Source organism: Pocillopora verrucosa, chromosome 9, assembly GCF_036669915.1.
Source record: "Pocillopora verrucosa isolate sample1 chromosome 9, ASM3666991v2, whole genome shotgun sequence".
NCBI classification, from domain to species: domain Eukaryota; kingdom Metazoa; phylum Cnidaria; class Anthozoa; order Scleractinia; family Pocilloporidae; genus Pocillopora; species Pocillopora verrucosa.
Window position 1 is genome coordinate 19,825,048 of NC_089320.1, and position 20,736 is coordinate 19,845,783.

The 20,736-nt window shown below is 36.5% G+C and overlaps 3 protein-coding genes across 4 annotated transcripts; 1 reads left to right on the plus strand and 2 right to left on the minus strand.

Annotated features, from left to right (window-relative positions):
* LOC131793683 (sorbitol dehydrogenase) lies at nt 1–5,302 on the minus strand. 2 transcript variants are annotated; one of them, XM_059111135.2, is made up of 9 exons: nt 5,186–5,302; nt 5,072–5,105; nt 4,352–4,516; nt 3,994–4,153; nt 2,438–2,556; nt 2,065–2,130; nt 1,417–1,592; nt 702–823; nt 1–303 (listed from the first exon to the last, which is right to left on the minus strand). In XM_059111135.2, the coding sequence occupies exons 1-9, from the start codon at nt 5,240–5,242 to the stop codon at nt 135–137; spliced, it is 1,068 nt and encodes a 355-aa protein (XP_058967118.1). In that variant the 5' UTR covers nt 5,243–5,302; the 3' UTR covers nt 1–134. The 2 variants fall into 2 exon arrangements, with proteins under 2 accessions (XP_058967118.1, XP_058967119.1); XM_059111136.2 differs by lacking the exon at nt 5,072–5,105 and having other exon boundaries at nt 5,186–5,296.
* A 641-nt stretch (nt 5,303–5,943) lies between these two features.
* Nucleotides 5,944–8,881, minus strand: LOC131793682 (anaphase-promoting complex subunit 4). The gene has a single exon (XM_059111134.2). It carries the CDS (start codon nt 8,852–8,854, stop codon nt 6,566–6,568), a length of 2,289 nt encoding a protein of 762 aa, XP_058967117.1. The 5' UTR covers nt 8,855–8,881; the 3' UTR covers nt 5,944–6,565.
* Nucleotides 8,882–8,949: 68 nt separating this feature from the next.
* LOC131793646 (armadillo repeat-containing protein 2) lies at nt 8,950–20,397 on the plus strand. Its single transcript, XM_059111085.2, has 17 exons — nt 8,950–9,306; nt 10,750–10,870; nt 11,053–11,796; nt 12,755–12,857; nt 13,505–13,680; nt 14,238–14,288; nt 14,681–14,826; nt 15,295–15,394; nt 15,685–15,825; nt 16,296–16,382; nt 16,875–16,971; nt 17,079–17,201; nt 18,189–18,302; nt 18,430–18,562; nt 18,671–18,751; nt 18,912–18,991; nt 19,463–20,397. The coding sequence occupies exons 1-17, from the start codon at nt 9,083–9,085 to the stop codon at nt 19,630–19,632; spliced, it is 2,691 nt and encodes an 896-aa protein (XP_058967068.2). The 5' UTR covers nt 8,950–9,082; the 3' UTR covers nt 19,633–20,397.
* Nucleotides 20,398–20,736: the final 339 nt, after the last annotated feature.

Sequence of the window (20,736 nt, forward strand, 5' to 3'; positions counted from 1 at the left end):
TTTACGTTTTCAACCCAGTTGTTAACACTAAATTACCTTCCATATAAATTAGTTGCAAGAAGTTGGTGTTAGATCAAGAAAAAAACCTTTATACATATTTGAGACAACAGTTTGGCATATATTAGGTTTCTTCATTAAATCTGATATCCCTCATTGCAGTGAATCATAACTTTTATAGCTCCTCCAGCACCAGTTCTTGAAGTCTCAAAAGCATCAAGTGATTGCTCCAGTTTGAAGTGATGTGTTATCAGTGGTTTGGCATCTACTTTCCCAGAAGCAACCAATGCAAGGGCAGCAGGATAACTGTTTTATAAAATAATTAAATAAAATGCAATTATAATAGTTAAGAAAAGATCAGAAGCTAACTAAAGTGAATTTATAGGTGGTGTGCTATATCCAAATGATATGGTATGTAGTGGAACAAAAAGGGAGAAAAAGTTGGTTGTGAAGATTAAAAAGAGGAGGAGAAATGAAATGGAAATAGTAGGGGCAATTGCAAGGAGGGTAGACAAATAGATACAAACAAACCAAGGGAGGGTAGGAAGGGAAGACAAGAAGTGACCAGTGGAAGGGCGGGGTTGGGTGAGCATAGCATGAAGGTTCAGTTTGAAAGAGAGGATGAGTGAAGAGAACTTTTAGTGAGGGAAGAGAAAGTGAGAGGAATGTATCATTTAAATCTCTTTTTTCTTTTTTTAACAAACCAGTTAGTGTATCTGAATATTCCCCTTATATCCACTTCTCTAACCAATGCATCAACAATAGGAAATTGAACAACTGGCTTTCCCATTCCAACAACCACAAGTGTTCCTCCTGACTTTGTCGCCTGTAGATTAAAAATTTAAATTGCATTTGTGCTCACAGGGTGGTAACTCATTATATTAACACAGAAAACATGATGGCATGCTTGAGGCTGCCATAAAAATTGGACATAGAGATAAATGTGGAGATGGACATGTAGGAAACTGCATTGGATTGAAAATGGAATTGGGAGTGGACTGAGGCAAAAGATTGTAACACAGATTTAACCACATACACACACAAGGGCATGACAGAGGGCATTAAAATAAATAGAGAAGATTAACCCTAAAACATTTAAGAGTGACTGGTTTTTAATGTCTCCTTACAGTATCAACTTTAAATCAACTATAAAGGTTGTGAGAATAAAGGAAATGATCACCAATTATAGAAGCTCCTGATTGTCAGACAAATTCTCCTCATCTGTACTATAGGAAAAGTAAAGACAACAGTAGGGAGAAAATGATTACTAGTGTAAGGGTGTAAAGGGTTAACAGGATAAGGACAAGGACTAAAACTACTGTAATTATAAACCATTCAACTCTTCCAGTTCTGAAACTACCCAACCTGCACTTTCTACATTATCACAGTATCCCAGTTCAGGTGTTGAATAAAACATACATAAATTGCTGTATGGAAGCTTGACTCAGCTCCAGTACATTCAATGGTTTGATCTGCAGCACCCAGGCTGTTTTCAATTTCCTTGGCTATATCACGGCTGTCTTTGCTGGGGTCTATTTTGAAGATATAGTCAGCACCAAGTTCTTTGGCTTTGTTCAGTCGACCCTCATCAATATCTATATGAAACACAAGCAATATGATATTCAGTTTATATTTAAATACCTGTATTCTACATCTTTGTTTATCAGAAAGATAACTAATGAAATCTGAAATGTTACATTAGATCATCAGTGCAAAAAGATTAAACCTTGCTCCCTTAGGAAGAAATCACCTTTAAGTTTGAACAATTTTTGTTTGGTTACTCTTTCAAATCTCGCAATATGACTAGTGTGATAATTTCATACTTGAGAATTTCTTACTGGTGGAAATAAATTAAAGTTATAACCCTTTCACTCTCAAGATCTCAATGGTAACTCTCCTTATTTTCTGTAGCAAAATTCTAATGATTTCAATTCGGAGAACTTAGTATTGGATCAACTGATAATCATCAAAGTAACATTTTTCTTTGTTCTCATCACTTGTAAACTTGATTTTGAATTGATTATAGAGGGTTAAAGAGCATTATAAATATCTAAGAACAGTGCACACCTGTGATAGCCACTTTACTTGCACCACATGCTTTAGCAGTCAAGAGATTAACTAAACCAATGGGACCTGTAATGATAAGAATAATGAAATCAAAATGGTCAAAAATAATTTTAGACCAGTTTTTAGTTTGATAAATACCTGTATTTCCTTATCATACTGGATACATAACCATTAACTTCAAAAAGGAAATATTTGGCTTAAATTCATTCAAACATCGACACGATTCACATGAACCCATCCTTTATTTTTCTATATGATGTTCCACAGTACAATACTTCAAACAAAGGACTACCGATACTAAAATCTATGATAAGAAAGTCAATTTATGATGTTCACACTACTTTCACAACATACTAGTTTATAATATTCTCACCTGCTCCACAAACAAGTACATTGCTTCCAATGGAGATACCTGCTCTGCGACATGCATGTACAGCAACAGACAGAGGCTCTAGAAGAGCTCCTTCCTCAAATGAAACATGGTCTGGAAGTCTAAACAGACAAATTTCACTACTGTCACAATAAAATCACTGAAATGTAGTTTTTGCAGTGGTGCATATTTTATTTGCCCATCACAACATAAGACATCATGTTGTTAATTATTCTAACATAACAAAGCCAGGAGAACTTAGGCAAGCTCACTAAAGCTATCACAAAGATCTCCCTTTCTATAGTATAATTCAAAATTTATATGACATCAGAAATCCAGATGGAATATAAATAATTTTAAAGTAATAAAATTATATGCAAAAAGAAAAAATCAATGGTTATTACAAATATCTTTATTAATTAATAAATGAATCATTTTTATTTTTATCTTTATTAATTAATTTCTGGGTCCCATTTTTGATAATTTATGCTGAATACAGGTTTTTAAAGTTTTATTGAATTTGAGATAAAATGTTGATTCCTTTAAATCAATTGGTAAATTATTTGATACTTCTGCTCCATTATACTCAATAGAAACTTTTCCATAGATTGTTTGATTTTAATTAACATATATATATCTAAATATACATTTTGGTGTGTAGTATTGCTGAGTATTTTTACAAGTTGTGCCGTATTTTGATAAACCCGGAGGGCTGTTTATCATCCAAAACAGTTGGATAAAAATAACTCGTTACTGATAGTAATCAAAGATTTACTTTGACTAGATCTCCTTCTTCTTAATTTTGATGAACATTAGTAAATATAAGACATCATGTTGATACTCGATTTGTGCATTAAGCCTTTCACTCCCAAGATCTATTTAGTAATTCTCCTTACTATCTGCCATACAATTCTTATAATGTTAGTTCTGAGAATTTGGTATTGGATCAACTAATAATCTCATAATTGATATTCTTCTCTATTCTCATCACCTGCCTGCTTGATATTGTATTGATATTGTAAGGAGAAATTCTGTCTTGGTCACTTGTGGGAGTGAAAGGGTTAAGCATCCTCTGAAGGTTTCCTAATTTTGAGATCTAGAATTATAAGAAATTTAGATTTTGGGAGTAAAATTTTTTTGTCAAAATGTATTCTGAAAAAAACAAAAAAAAACTGTACTGGCCCCTTGGACTTGATATATCTAGAATGTTGCTAAGAAATGGGAAACACCAAGACTAAATTGTAAGTGCACTAAACTTAGGATTGACAAGTCTCAGTTACAGTAATAGCTAAGGTAATAATGTTCTGGTCTCTTGCAGGGTACACCACTCTCAATATCTCTAAGGAGTAAAAATGGGTATTACTGAACCATCAGAAAACAATTTGAAAAAACGCTAGGTGTCAACTTCAGTGTGTTGACTTCCATTCAGAAGAAATGGTAATAAACCTTGTTCCCCCAGCCATGCCATTGTAACTATGACAAAGCTGTAGCTGCTGTGCATCTTGAATACACACACACATTTTTTTCATTTGCAACATGTCTGCACCAAATGAACTTACTTGAAACAAAAGTCAGCAGCATGAACATAATATCTGCAGAGTGAACCATCAATGGGAGGAGTTGCTGCAAATTTCATGTCTGGACATAAATTATACCGTCCTTCCTTACAGAATGAGCACTGACGACAACCAGCACCAGGTTCAATAGCTACTCTATCACCTAACACAGTGATGCAACAAAATTAAATTATTCTGCGTAGGTACTGACATATCAAGCATCTATATGCTAATAAGAAACTCTTTTAAAAAACATAACCAAATGGGGCTGATACTTGATGACATGGACTGAATTGGCTGCACTGTAATTAGAATAAAATTTCTCAACTATCTTGTCCCTTGGAGAACTCATCACACTAACCAACTTTAAGATGTGTCACCCCTTCACCAACAGCAGATACCACTCCACTTGATTCATGTCCAAGGACCATGGGTGCTGTGAGGATAAAATCTCCAATTCTTCCCTTCTTCCAGTAATGCACATCTGAACCACAGATCCCAACTGCATGCATCTGAATTTGCACCTCTATAGTTTGTCCAAAAAAAGTATTTCAAAATTTCTAACATGTAATTTGCGGAAAAAAATCAATTCTAAGCACTGAAGTATAATTTGAAAAAGGAGCAACTTCAGAATACCCCGCAACTCATTTACATGTCATTGAATAAGAATAGCGTCTGTTGTGTTATGCCTCGATCTTCAAAGCTTCCCGACACATGTAAGTGAGGCGGACCAGAGTTGCGGGGTATTCTGAAATTTAGCCTTGAAAAATGTATTTTAAACTACGAGACCAGTTGAAGAGAATATCATGGACAAATCTAACCTCGCCTTGTCGTCTTAAATGTTCGAGTTGTTTTGCCTGTTTTTGCGTGACTCACAACGTCACATGACTGATCCTCGTATTGGTTATTTTTTGTAGATCATCCAGCGTTATATTCCAATAATAATGTAATTATGGAGAGAATGTTAAGGTAATTCAAGAGGAAAATCAATAAGCAGCTACGAGTGCGTTGTTTCACGCAAGAAATTGCTTCAAGAAAGGAAAAATCGAGGAGACAAAGTGAAAAGTTTAGAGACACCTACCGCCCTTGCCAGGTTGTGGGATAGGGCGTTCTTCCTGTGAAAGGAGAACGAACAATTTGTTTCGAGATCATAGATTTAGAATGCCAGAGGAATTATAATAGCATGCTTTCTTACCAAGCTAAGATCGTCAACTTTACGAAGCACAGCGGAAAGATTGCCTTTAGTAACCATTGTTCCAACCTTTGTAGCAAAAACTTGAGAGGAAATGATCCAATCTGCGTCTCAACCCACGGGAGGCTGGACTCTAGTCCAAACTCAACCTCATTCCCAGGGTCCTCTCTCGTTCTCTCCGAGCGGACCTTGGGAACGGGGTTGGTTTAGACTGTTCTGCTCGTGTGATGTTACGGTGACTTTTGGCTACGTGACGTGTGGACACGGCCATATTGTAGATAGCTCTTACCAGATTGTTTTAACTGATATCACATATAAAATCAACTTTTTGCCATGACTATGCTCCAGAAATCGTTCACCTTTCTTTCTGGGCCCTAAGAGTTCACTTGATTTTTGCAACAAATCTCAGGGTTTTGATATTGTAAGGAGAAATTACTTACTTATCACTTTTGGTGGTTAAGAAGGCGTAGTTATCATACAATCCCTGAAGTTCTTCTTATTCAGACCCTTTGCTCCACATTAGCTTCACTCCCAAGGTGGTAAATCTAACTGCTAGTTCGTTTCCTGCAAGTCTATCAGAGTTGTTCCTATAATAAAATTGCTTATGGAATAACAAGGATATGAGTCAAGAAGGAATGGTGAAATAGAGAGAATATAGGGGCTTGATGAGTCTTCCATACTGCACATGCATAGCTAAATTTCAGGGGCTACTCTGACTCAGATGGTACAAAAGCATTGTTTTGCCATTTAGGGTCTCCAGTTTATTTCCAAGGCTTATCTTCACATCAGTACAAGCCCTAACAAGACTTCTCCTGAGGTCATTATTACAAATGCAACACCATAGCATCCAAATTGAATTTCTGTGAAATGGAATATTCAAAATTTGATATATCAGCTAGGTTTTTCTTTTGAAAAGAGATACAAGAAAAATCACCTTTAATACAGGGAAAATTCCAACAAATACATATTTGTTAAGTCTAGCGTAGCTTCAAATTTTCTCCTTTAAGTTTTGGCCTAATTTAACTTTCAATTCCACCCCATTATCAGCTGGCCTTATGAGCATCAAGTATTAAGCTGTTAATTCAGAATAATTAGAAAATTTAGAGGGGATAAATTTAATGAAGTCAATAAAGTAAACTACTTTAGCAATGTGCAAATATTCACCTAGATGTAACATAAAGGTGTCTTTACAGCTATTAAGTTCCACAAATGTTCATCAGAAAATATGAACTGGAAAGTTTATGGTTCTATATATTTTGTTCTGGATCATTTGGCATAAATAATGGAAGACTATGGCAACCAAACAAGGTCACCATTCATTGCGTAAATTTCAAAGCTAAATAAACATTATAGTATTAGGCTTTTTTAAAGACTTGCTGTTTCTCACTGCTTTTCTTCAAAAGCATTATCTAATTCTTCATTTTCAGGTTCATCATCATCTGCTTCATCATCTTCGGCATCCATATCAAACAATCGAACATTTCTCTGTGAAGCTGACAATACACATGACACCTTACGTGTTCCACTGACAGCCAAAGACCCAGCCTTCATGCCAATCAGCTTTCGATAATGAGTAATTCTTGACCCTACAGTAATTCCTGGAGGTTGAGATAACTGATTGATGTATGTCTGCTTTGCTTGAGCAATGTCTACAAAGTCTTTATCATCAAGGAATTGATAAGGAACTTGAGCCAAAATTGATGTCCCTTCTGTTTCACTGTCATCATCATCACCACTAATGCCATCAACTTCCTGTTGCTGAAGCAAAACAGTTAAATACTCAGAGTCATAGAACATGACATGCAAGAATGAGTATTTCATTGTTTTAGTGTCACATGGTAAATGATCAACACAAATCCTTGCAAAAAACAATCTGTGCTCATTCGCCTTGATAGAAATGATACACAGTTTATTTCTATCAGGAAAGACCAAAAGTGGATGTAAAGGACCTCCTATCTGTGCTAAACAAAAGGGTGACTGCTCACTTTTGCTCATCTCATAGAGTGGAGAACAGTTCCAACAAGAGATAGCTTTGCTAATGACACTAATTGGTTCAGTGAAAACCTTCTTAAGGTGTCCATGGAGCTTCCCAGAAAGAATGACCAGTGACTCTGTTGACTCATCAGGTATCAGCAATGGACTTGACTTCAGTGCTGGATGATTCTCCACAAACTTGGCCCAGTCATTGTTTCCAAATGGAGGCTTCACTGTAAGTGGCTTTGGATCAAAGTACTGGCCAACTCTCTCCAAGGTAAACTTTCCTTGACTGTTGACCACAAGCTGATCTTGAATGAAGTTTGATACAAGCATGATTTCTTGCTGGCTTCTCTGTTTCACAAAGTCTGGAATTTCTGCATCAGACAAACTCAGTATAATATAGTAAAGCCATTGAAAGAATGCTTTAAAGCTCTTGAGGCTGGTTTCAATTACTAAGACAAGCTCTTGTGTTTTCAACATGATGGAGCCAAGACTTGATACAGCCGCTTGGATGTCAAAATCAGAAAGACCCAATTCACCAAACTGCTCAAACCATCGTGACATTCCATGTATCTCCGTGATATGAAACAGCAGGGATTGTGCCACACACTGTAAGTGTTTCAGTGCCAAATTTTGAATACTAGAATAAGAATTTTCAATGCTATGACCAAGCTTCTTGAGGCCTTTTTCTGTCAGATCATGGATAAGGAAAGTCTGCAACTCAGGGCTGGTCACACCACAAGTGAGCAATGTCAGAAATTCACCACTGACACTTGAGCCAGCTGTCAAACGCTCAGCAGCAAACTCTGTCAACTTGGTGTCCATTTCCAGAAGTATGTCTTCCCAAGCATCAGACATGGCCTGCAAGGTGTTATCGAAGTAATCCATCAAGTTGGTGACCTCACCCATTTTCTTGGCAACTACTGCAAGTTCAAGACACCTTGATGACAGTAACCCAGAGTCATACAATATCAGTGTCACCACTTGTTTATCAGATCCTGGGACAGATGTCTTGACAACAGCTGAGAGCACCCTTAAGTCATGCGACACACTGATACTGATGACTTCACTTTCAGAGTGCTTTGGCAAGACATCAACTGTATTAAGAGAAGCACAGAGAAAAATCCCATAGAGAAATAAATGAATTTTCCCTTTATCATCGCCGATGGCTAACACGCTCAACTCGTCAGGCAGACACTTCATTTTTTTATGATCATCTGAGCCCTCTTGTGAGACTTCTTTGTAAAACAGAGCTCCTGTGGATTTTGGTAGATGAGAAATCGAAGGCAGATAAAGTTCTGACTTTTCCACGAAAAACGGCAAATTTTTCTCAGCTGATTCGTCATTTGACACCTTCTCTTTTCCTTCTTCTATCCAATCTAAGGACATAGGCGTCGATTCTATTTCAGTTTTGTGAACACATTCAGCGTTTTCAATATCGAATAACTTGATTTTCCCATCAATGAAAGCAACAGCTAAGATTTTTCCGTCCGGTCTCCAAGCCACAGATACAGCTCGACCTTCAGCGGCGGAAATCAGCCACACTCGCTTCCACGACAACCTTTGCAACCAAACTTCTCCCTCGACTGTCACAAGAGCCAGCAAATCCATCTTTGGCGACCATTTTTGATAGAGAATTTCAGCAGAACATGGTTTGTCTTCGAGCTGCCTAAATGATCCGTATGCTCCCGCCATTTTCTAATTGAAAATTACGACTGCTGACTTAAAAGATTTCTGTCGCATTCGAACGCAGGAACGAGGCTCAAGCACGAAAACGAGTTTACCGAGTTTCGGCCAAGGCGTTCTTAGGAACGAAGGAAAAATTGAACATATGGAAACTACAAAATATCGTTTGACGATGTTCATGATATTGTGTCTACCTTTCATAGATGGAAGGATGTAGCTGAACTTTTCCAGGCATTGATGGATCCAACACCAGCGCAGAAATCGCGGAGAGGCGAGAAAACCTCCAGCCGGCCATTCTATGCGACCGACGGGCAAACGAGTGCAAATATTATCTCTGAGGCTAGAACTTCCCTTCGTCCTTTGGACACGAAAAGGCCCTTTACACCAGTAGAATCCAATAGAACATTATTCAGAGGAAGTGCTGTGAAGCCTTACGAAGGAAGGCCGCCGTCTGCATTCAGGTAATCGTGCTTCATTCTTTTTGACAGCACTTCATCACCGACTAGCTTACGAATGTTTATTTTTGGGACAGAACTGTTTGCAAATGTAGATTATTATTCTTGCTGATTATAGTTTTGTTTATTGTAAATATAGTAAATTGAAAAGTCAGAATATGCTTTAATGAGGTCTTTGGATGTTAATGGCTGATATTTGACCGCAAAATTCGAATTCTGTAGTTGTTTTCGAATATGCACAAACATTATGACCTGTTCTCGATTCTTGAGAGCAAACAGTTCAAAAGTAACCACGCTTTGCACACAGGTGTTTAAGTCGTTGACGGAAATTAATTTGTGTGGCTTAGGAAGGTGCAAAAAATGCTCTTTTACCCTGTATTAACTAAAACATCAACAAAAGACCTGATCAAAGAGTGTGAAACTGTCTAGAAATTTGTGGGACAATTAAAACCATAGGGTAATTCTCTACATGCAAAAGTAAACAATTTATTATTAAGGATATCAGGGTTGAAGGTCATTCCTCTGAAATCTGAATTGAACAAGGATGATTATAATACCTTTAGTTAATAACAGTTCCCAGTTGTTAGGTGGTGAACATGGTTACCAGTTGCATAAAAACACTGTCCTTCAGCCAAGTGTTGAAACGAACATCTCTACACCTGTGAGATTCTGATTTATTGGTTTGATTAAGTATTATCCAACCCCAGAACAACGTAGACCAGGGTTCAACCATTTCAATCTCAGGAGGGATCAAAAGTTAATTTCTCGTTTCAATAGTAATATATTGTTAAGCAAAAAAGTTAAGAGGAAAGAAAAATATAAAACTATTAGATATCGATTGACCTAACACTAAATTCTCATAGTTAAAATAATGTGAAAAGAAGTGTCAATATTGAGATGTAGGGAGTAAGTGTATCAAATAGTTGTATGGGAACTTAAGGGTCATTTGATAAGTTTAAGTATTCTTATTATGTGTTTGCTGGATAATGTGTAGATATTATAGTGAGAAGTTACATGTTAATCACTTCCAAGAGTTTAAGGGTTGCATGTGGTAGCACCTGGTTTATACTCAGCAATTTGTACAATAAGATCATGATGATATATATTCATGAGGTTTGCTAAATTCATTTCAGATAGTTGTGTTTATTCTTCACTCCATTTACATGTATACCATTGGTAGTACATTACTGGTTAACCAAAAGTGGAAAGAAAGAGGTTATTTAATTTAAAGAACCTGTGATCAAGAAATGACAATGTAGCTCTTGAGTAAGGAAGGACAGAAAAATTCAGCCATTTTTAAATGTGCAGATAATTTTAATATTCTAAAGAAAGCAGTTGGAATGAGCACAATGCAAAACCAACAAATGAAATGTTGAAGCTTCAATCTTTCAAGTTATTGATTTTAAGAAATAAAACCATTTTAAGCCACTGCAAACTTCCTTCTTACAGCTTAGGTAGCTACCAGTCTGAAGGAGAATCCTCGCGTCCTCCATCAGGGAGGAGGTTAACTCCTATAGATGATGCTCCACAGCTTCCAGGGCCACCAGTTCCCTCCCCACCCTCTGGTGTGGTGAGTAGACCATGGACATAATTTTTATAATTTTCATGTCTGTCTTCCATTGCACAAGAGAAAATAGGACAGTTAAAAATAACAGCACTCCTCCAAGAAATTATAGCTAGGGATCTAGGTTTGCAATATCTGTGAAGGTTTGATTACTTAAGCTGTATTGTAATAAAAACTATTTCTTTTAGCCCATGGGTAAATCCAGAAGACCCCTAAGATCATCTTTGTCAGGTTCTGGTGAAGACCTAAATGCTGAAAAACTCAGCCAGAAGCTTCGTAAAGCTGCACTAGGACAAGGCAGAGATGCAAGAGCAGAACTTTCTCCATCTCCTCCAAAAAGGGGGTCTTTTTCTGGCACTCCGCCTCATATGGGTGAGCCTCTGAGGCGTACCTCATCAGAAATATTCCCTACCCCACCAACAGTGTCAAAAGATGTAGTTAGTTCAAGGAGAGTTAGAAGTGGACCGAAAGAACGCTGCTCTCCTGTTATTGATTCTGTCACTCGTGTGAAAAGTGGTCCTTTGGAGCGAGGTGATCCTACTGGGGTTGGAAATGAACAAGTTGATGCTCAGAGTTGTTCATCTTCAGAGCGAAGGAAAAAATCAGCAGAGAGGAGTGGTAGTGGTGATAAAAGGAGGAAAAAATCTCAAGCAGATGATGATAAACCAAAAGATGAACTTGTCTCTTACTATGAAGAGAATGTCAAGCCACTTCTCACTCAAATGGAGGAAAGGTTTGCAGAGAAAAATATGAAAGAACTGTGTCAAGACTGTTTAAAATTATGGAATGCATTAGAAAAGAAAGGCCTAATTGGAAAGGCCAGTGGAAGTTTTTCTGCAAGAAGAAGAGGAGAAATTTTACGGACAGTTTTTAAGTTCTTGGATCTCAGTGACCCAAGGTTGCTTTTAAGACTTGGCAGGTTAATTCTTGCGGTGAGTGATTTAATGATTTTTCAATGTGAGGCTGAAAATTTAATCACAGACTGTATGCCGCAATCTTTGTCCCCCTGGATGACGTGGCTACTTACAGTGCCTATCTCCACCTATGGGTATTCAGTAAAGTGTTACAGACTCACAGAGAGTTGATGAAATACTGGTGGACATGGTGACATTTACAAATACTCTTAACCAGATGATACACTGTGTTTTTCTCGGTTTAAATCTCACTGTAAACAACTGGTTTTATCTCCCTCACAAACAGTTTCTTGCTCTTGCAATTCTTGCATATGGTCAAGTCCATATATGCAAGTAACTCATGCACAGTCCTCCCCACAAGGGAGGGGTGAGCTGAAAACTCTTGCACATGTGGTTAGTGGTACCTGGGATGGGCTAGCACCCTACCCATTAATCAAATTTAATTAATCATATATTGTATGTAATTCCTCCTCATAGTGTCAGCCTTGAATTGAACATTAACCCTTCAACTCCCAAGATCTGATTGTCAATTCTCCTCTCTAGCTGTTAGACTTTTCCTACTAAATTAGTGATGAGAATTTGGTGTTAGATCAAGATGACAACTTTGACATGATAAGTTTAAGTATTCTCATCGCCTGTTTACGGGATAATGTGTATAAATTATAAGGAGAAGTTGCATGTAAATCACTTCTGGGAGTCAAAGGGTTAAGGTCATGAGAAGAAAGGAAATGATGGCCAAATAAAAAAATTCTTGATTTTTTAATGAGAAATTCTCCTTGTTAAATACCATAGGAAATTTATAGAGAACAGTATGGAGAATATGCATACTGATGTTAGAGTGTAAAGGGTTAAGTTCTGGTTGGATGAGCCTTTTGCCTTGATCACTTTATGTTTACCTTGCTTCTGCTTTGAGATTTTGATGAAATAACCTTGTCATTTTTTTTTTTCAACCTTTCTTGATTTTCTTTCATTGTAGATGAAGGTGACTGGTAACAATTTAACCAATGTATGTATGGTGGTTTACAAAGTGGCAAAAACAGAGAAAAATGATCAGTTATTTCTGGAAGAAGACATTTTAAGTAAGATGAGAACCTTTTATTTGGTTGTTTATAGAATGGTTGTTGAGCCCAGTGTAATTTTATTTCCATTGTGCAATTTAAATATCTGTAAGAACTTGTAGTGGTTAAAATTCTGGGCAGAAGCTTCTGCTTTTTTTGTTTTTGGGATTGCCCACTCATATCCAGCGCAAGAAAAATCAGTTAATAATTTTTGAACAATGTTGGCAATAAAGTTGAAAAAAAGCAGCAGAAGACAGTCAAAACAAAGAAAACACGAACTACTCTGGTAAGTTTATTGTGCTACAAAAGCAGTGGGCTTTCTTCCCAGCTCTCAAAATAAAAAGGTAATTCTTGATTCTTATCATTGAAGACATTTTTGCTACACACTGAATCCTTTATTGAACAAGCCTGTTAGGTTAAGATGGCTGGATATTTGCCTCATTTGTTTCTTTTTTCTTGCGTTTTTATGGACTGAGACAAAGTTTAGGTCCTTAAAAATGCAAAAAAGAACTTGGCTTTTATCCAGCCATCTTGACCTCACACTTGCTCAATAATGCATATGTATCAGATAAACCAGTTGAGTATATTAAGTACTGGCAGCTGTGCAACTTATTTTTTTGCAGAAAATCTTAAAAGTTAACAGAATTTTGCTTTGCATTTTTTTCCAGAGAGTCTGGTAGACACTTTGAAAAGCTGTGAAATAGGAAATCACCATGATGCATTAGTTTACACTGCTGGAGCTATTAAACATCTTTCAAGCAATAATCACACAGTTCAAAAGGAGTTAGTCTCTCTGGATGGCATTGAGGGTTTAGCACAAATTCTTGACACTATAAGTAAAGATGTAAGTTTACCAGGTGATCTTGGTGATTTTGATAAAAATTCCTCGGCATTTCATCAGTGGTAGTGTCTTCCTTTCTTCTTAGTCCTTTTTGATATGGTAAATTTAATGTATTGATAGTGTCTTTTAGAACCCTCTTTTTAATCCTTTAAACCCTAAGAGTGACCAACATCTAATTTCTCCTTACAGTAACGCATTAATTAAAATCACCAGAATAAAGGAAATGATCACCTAGCTAAGATGCTGTTGTTGTTAAAAAAATTCTACTCGTCAGTACCAAAAGAAATGTTAAGAGCAGAGTTTGGAGAATTTAAATACCTTGATGTAAAGGTATAAAGGGTTATCACTGACAATCCTTGTTGGCCATTCTGAGAATCATACATTTATACGTTCCTTTAAGAGAACAGTTTTCTCTTTATTACATAGTAGGTGGAAGCTAGTCTTCTGACTCTATAATTATGTTACCATCACTAAGTTCACATTACTGTGCATCATTGTCTCATGTAATTTTAGAAATGAAACAAAATTTGATGTGGTGTCTGATTTTTGTTTTGTGACAGGTGTTAATGACTATGAAAGGGAATTCACAGTTTGCCAGTTTGCTGGTTCAGGTATTTTTAAAGATTATTCTTAGTATTTTATTATTGACATTTGTTTTTATTGCGGCTTATAGTTTGAATTGACACTTTAACTTCAGAAGTGATGAACATCTAACTTCTCCTGCAATATCCATACATTATCCAGCCAACAGGTAATGGGAATACTCAAACATGTCAAGTAGAAGTTGAAGTCTTGATCTAACACCAAATTCTCATCACTAATTTAAAAGTAAATATGTAATAGCTGGAGGGGAGAATTGACTATCAGATCTTGGGAGTTAAAGGGTTAACAGCATATTTGGGATCTTGGTTTGAGATACTAACAGAAACACTTACTGCCTACTCTACAGTCAATTCAAACTTGGTTAAAATACCTCTGACCAAATGTTGAGGCTTCTCTACAGGTAACTGGAGCACTAAGGAACCTTGCTGATGTCTCTGGAGCCAGAGAGCTGTTTGTTAGCACATGTGTAGTTAGAAACTTGGCAATAGTTTTGGGACCATATTCATCTGACAGTGAAGTGGTGTGGAATGTATGCCGTGCATTGAGGTGAGGTTGCAATTGCTACAAATGTGTGATACAGATGGTGACCTGTGGTTCTGATTGGCTTTTTCACTCTTACATCAGCATGCATATTCTCCATACTGTTCTCTGTACATGCTGACAAGGAGAGTTTGTTCAATAATCAAGAGCTTCTTTAGTTGGTAATCATTTCCTTTTTCTTGTGACCTTAGTTTACAATTTGAGGTGGTTATTAGGAGGAGAAATTAAAGCTAGTCACTCTTAGGGGCCACTGGGTTAACTTGCAAAAGTTTCTTTTAAAGCAAATAGCTATTAGCTGATGTTGAACACTTACATATCCAAGAAGATTTACAAGTCATTCAAGTTCCTTTTGTTCCTAAGCAGGAATTTCTTTCATTGTGTGTCAGCAATTTTTTAGCTCATGTGAGGGTCATGTTGGCTATGAATTCTAAATTTATTTCATAGGCTAATGTTAGTTTTTTATTTTATCTATAGTAAACTAACACTGTACACAGACTGCTGCAGTGAATTGGTCGACTCAATTGCTTGGCTTCCAGCACTGAGCAAGATCCTATCAGCCTATGAAAAGAAACAGGTGAAAGGCTCTTTGTTTAACCCTTAACCTCTCCCCTTAAGGAGAATTGCTAATAAGATCTTCGGAGTTAAAGGGTTAAGTGTCTCTACAATGAGAAAATGCAAAATATCTTATGCATGCTAGTGCTTAATCAACTGAGTTCACATTTTGAAAAATTGAACTTGCAATTGAATAACAGAGTACTTCTTTTTCTCTCTTGGACCACCACAAATATTCTTGCAGAGGAAATGATGTACACACAGTACTGAATGAAAAATAACTTAATTCTTATTTTGTCCTGAAATTTGCAGGAATTGGTGGTCCGGGTCTGTTTCATTCTTGGTAACTTAACATCTAAGAGTGAGAAAGTCAGAGAAGCCATTTTCTTTGATGAAGCATTTATGGCTGTGTTACTCTCTGTCATGCAGTCATACTTCAACCTTGAGCTGGAGGTGTGGAATTTGTAATTTTAGTTACATGTACTTTTACTGTAATTTGTATTTTAGACCAGTTTTCAATTGAGAGTCAAAAAACTGAAACTAATGAAAAGTCATCCGAGCGACCAATCAGAACATAAGCCAATGGGAACTCAAAGTGAAAACATGTCAAATGAACCTCCTGAAGTACAGGAAAGCGCTATTGCTTTTTATTTAGCATCTGATTGGCTGAGAAGATGGGACAAGTTTTCTGGACCAATCAAAGTACAAAGTACAATCTTGAGTTACTTTTGTCACTTTGTTGAAAATTGCTCTATTGAAACAAGATGGTGTGTTTTGCACCATGAAATTCAGTTTTAGACTAAACATATGTTGGACCTTGTTGAGTTTCTCTCTTTCTTGCATGTGATCAGTAGACTGCCTGCTTAGGTCATGGATCAATAATGGGTTAGTGCATGTACTTAATTAATTTCAATTGTTACAAGGTGCTGAAAAATGGGCCCACAGCTGATGAAAAATTGCTTAATGGAGAAAACAAAGGTCTTAACAAGAATGAAGATGTGCTGATCAAGGTAAGTGTTCTGAATCATATCACAGTCAGAGTAAGGTGATTGAAGAAAGATGTCACAAATCTTGGTTGGGACTTGTAGCTCAACTGCATGTTACACTTCCTGGCAGAAAAGGAAATCGTGAAATTTTGTGGTTTTTTTAAAATTTTTTCCGCCAAGCAGGCATGGGCATACAGTCAACTTTTGTGGAGTTATTAAATTCCTAAAGTTTGAAGGGAAGATCTTAATTTTTGTGTGGGGAGAAAACTCATGCCTTGTGACAGGTTTCTGTTTTGTTTTGTTTCAATTTATAGAATATTTCATAGAGTAAACAAAGACATTATATGTGGAGAATTCAAATTTTTGTTGCTATTTCTCTGACTGCAAATTGCAATGTACACATGGGAGAGGTCTTTTCAAGTAGAAGTGTATCATTATCCAATTAATGCATGCTGCAAAGTTCATAATATTTTTTTGCACACAATGTCATCTTATTGAACCAAATTCAACTTTCAGGCTATCAGAGTAATTGCCAACTTATCAATCAATGCAGAGGCTGGTGCAGGGATTGCTGCTAATGAAGCATTAGTTGACCTTTTAATCCAGATTCTTGGTGAGTTCACTCAGTGGAGAAAAGGTATAACCTTTAATCATGCCAACCCCTTTTTCATCAGGTGTTTGTCAATAGGATTATCTCTTACTTTCTTTGGATCTTTACAGATGTAAAGGATGCACTTGTCAGCGAAGAACTTGTTCTGAACACAGTATCAACTCTGAACAATCTGTCTTACTACAATAGTGCTGAAAGTGTTGTACAGCAGAGACAAGTTGAAATCACAGAGAGTAAGTTAACTATTTGAAATACAAGTATAATTTGGTCTAATATCAACCATGTTGAAAATAGAAATTGGCTATTGTAAAGAGTGTCTAAATCTGACTTTGAGTGTTAGCCCATCATCAAAGCAAATTATTCATCCAGATGAAGGGCTAATGCTTGAAATGTCATCTTAAGAAACTTTGAATGAAGTGATCTTTGCAGTTATGAACACTTCTTAAGCAGTAGTGAAAAGAAGGCCTGAAAAAAATTCAGGCCTGTACGGGATTTGAACCCATGACCTCTGTGATACTGTACAGTGCTCTACCAACTGAGCTTACAAGCCAACTGGAAGCTGGTGAAGATCGCTTTCATATTCATGTCTTTATCTGCAGTTCAAATATATGACTTTCATATATTCACAGCTGTTTATTAGAAACTTTTTAGGGTGGCTAGTTACCATTATCAACTCAGTTGACAAATTCAAATTATCTTATAGTCCCCTCCCCCAACAGATGCAGCACCACGTTCCTTTAGAAATGCACCCCCTTAACTTATTTTTGAAATCATCAAAAGTCACAGAATAGTGACAGTTAAAGTTAAGAAAATCATTTGTGCTGTGTGGATTGGATTCAAACAAGCAAATATGGTTTTGTTCTATTCCTTTTTTTATGTGGTCTGTGCTTTTGTTGAGAGTGCCTTAACCCTCTAACTCCCAAGATATCATTAGTTATTCTTCTTTCTGTCTGCCACACAAGTCATATGATGTTAGTTTGGAGAATTTGAAATTGGATGAACCAGTAATCCCCAATTGATATTTTTTTTTATTCTTACTACTTACAAGTCCACTTAAAAATATTGTACCAGTAGTGTAGGGAGAAATTTTGTCTAGGTCACTAGTGGGACTTAAAGGGTTAAATATGTAGTTCCATGTCTCATGTGGTTGATGTTTATGTATGATGTATAATTTTCTTGCATTGTTTTAATATCTCTCTCTCTCTCTCACTCTGTGGTAGTGCTAATTTCGTTGTTAATGCCGGAGAACATGGATGCAATGGTGGAAGCAACTCGTGTGTTTGGGAACTTTTCTAGAACAAAAGAAGTGAGAACTTTATTGGCAGAGCAAAAAGGTAAAAGTTGACATCTTATTTTACTCAAGTATGACACAGATTTTTTTACCTTTCTGTCCACATTAGTTGTTGAAGTTTTACAGATCACTCTCTGAGGTTACAGTTTTCACCACCTTTGACTATTTAGTTGATGAAATCATGATTGCTCTATTGGATGCTGGCGAGAGGGAAACAGTGTTCACAGCCTGCGGTGTGCTAATTAACCTGATGATTGATGAGAATATCAAACCAAAGCTGAAAGAGGAAGATGGAATTAAAAAGTAAGTTGTTCAATTTAGATTCTTCTCCTAATTGCAGTCATGTTGTGGCATCCTTTAAAATTTTTCATAACCTGACTAATATGAGGATAACCTGTTTTTACCTCTCAGACTGGTTGATGTGTTACGTGACTTTGGTAAACATGATTGGCAGTTGTCAAGTATGGTGTGCCAGATCCTGTGGAACTATAGGTAGGTCCATTAGTACCATTCATACTTTTTAATAGTAATAATAGAAGCAAAACCTGAAATTTTATTTGCTTTGTTTTTCACAACTGAGCTTGTGATGACCAAGAAAGTAAAGAATACAGTTTTCAATATTTTATTACTTTTTTTTCTTCTCATTTCAAAGTGACAAGATAACCAGCTCATCAGAAACATTTGGTGACCAGGAAGCACTAGAATTAATGGATATTCTCGCACAATATTTAGGTAAGGATTGTGAATTTTATAAGACAGTATGGGAGTTAATTTTTCAGAGATGCAGTGGTGTAATAGTTACTAGGCTGAACTCTGAGGAGGAGGTCTGAAGTTCAAGACCTTGCGGCATCATTGTGTTGTGTTCTTGGGTGAAAACCTTTACTTTCTCAGTGCTTCTCTCCATCCAGGGGTATACTGTGAGGGAGGAGTAATAATACTCCTGGTCACTACATGCAATGAAAACCAGGATAAGCTCAGGTTGGGCCACTTAGCTTGAGTACAAACTTATACAGTTTACTGTAATGTTGAACATACAAAGATGTAATGAAGGTTAGGATCTTTTGAGAACAAATTTGAGTGTGACTCTAAAGCATCCTTTGAAATTGGGTTTAGTTACAATGGCCATTTAACAGATGACAAATTAAAACACAAGTTAAGTAATCACCAATGAGATCAATTCTGTTTTGTTTAACTGTTTTTCAGATGAGGATATTGCTCTTGATTCAAGTGAATTAGATGCTGTGGAATCAAACCTTCCAGAAATGTTAAGAGAAATGTGGGAAAGCCAGTTTGTCCCTGTGGGGCAGCACCTGCTTCACAGAGTTAAGTCGCACCATACAGACCTTGTTCCGTTGGAGTTGCCTAGTAATTAACAAGCATGATGCTCACACCAGTCTTGTAGACAGAGACTGGGATCAACATGCTTTAAACTAAATTTTAGACAGGTAACTGTGAAGAAGTTGTGTCATTCAACGACAAAAACCATCCGCTTGCTTACAAATTTTTTATTGCATTAACACAGCTATGCTGAAGGAAATTGTTACAGTATACATGTGGATCTCTACCTTCAAACCAATCTTATTCACAGATGGTGTGTATAGTAATATCATTCAAGAATGACAATGCATCACATTGTCCTCAATTTCATCCCATACAAAATGTTATAAATACATAACCTTTCATATAACTATCAGTCCTCGTGTGAAAATATTGGGGGCATACCAAGACATATATGTAAGTTTTCTGCCTGTCAACATTATGATTTTAACTTATTTCTTGCGTGGATTGACAGGGAATAGCAAGGAGACACGTTCCTTTGTGGGAAATTGGATTCTGATTTCCCCCAAGAAGTCCTACGAAGCTTTTTGTTTGTCTAGTTTATTGAATAAGGTTACCAAAGGACATAGTAGCCATAGAAGACAGCCCATTTCTCAAATTTAATTTATAAACTTGCATCTCTGTACGAAAGAGCTCCTATTTTGTTAATTAAGATTTTCACTGGACAACTTGTAAAAAGAGTATTGAAAAGGACTTCATAAAGTTCTCCTTGTGTGGTTTTATGTAAACTCAGAAACAATTTTATTTATTATCTTTAGAACAGTGTGAAAAAGAGAGAATTTTAAATAAATAAATAAAGAGATCAAATGCCGTTTTTGCTGTTGGGCCATACTATGTAACTCCTCAAGACTTCCCTGTGCTACACTAGTTATCAATTGTGAATTCAATTTTACTACAAAAGTGAAGTCCCCTGAATCTTTAATTTGATGTTGCTGTATTCTAAGAGAAGTTTCTGGGGTAACAGTTCATCTGTTACCTTGTAAAGTTTTTATTTTTGTATTTTTGTTGTCATGTTTAGTGAGGACAACCTACAGAGTGAAGCATTTCGTCTTGAAACAAAATTGTAAAGCGAGATCTTGTTTGTTCACAAGAGGATGTTTCAAAGCTTTAGCCAACACCTCATAATTAGCCTGTGATCC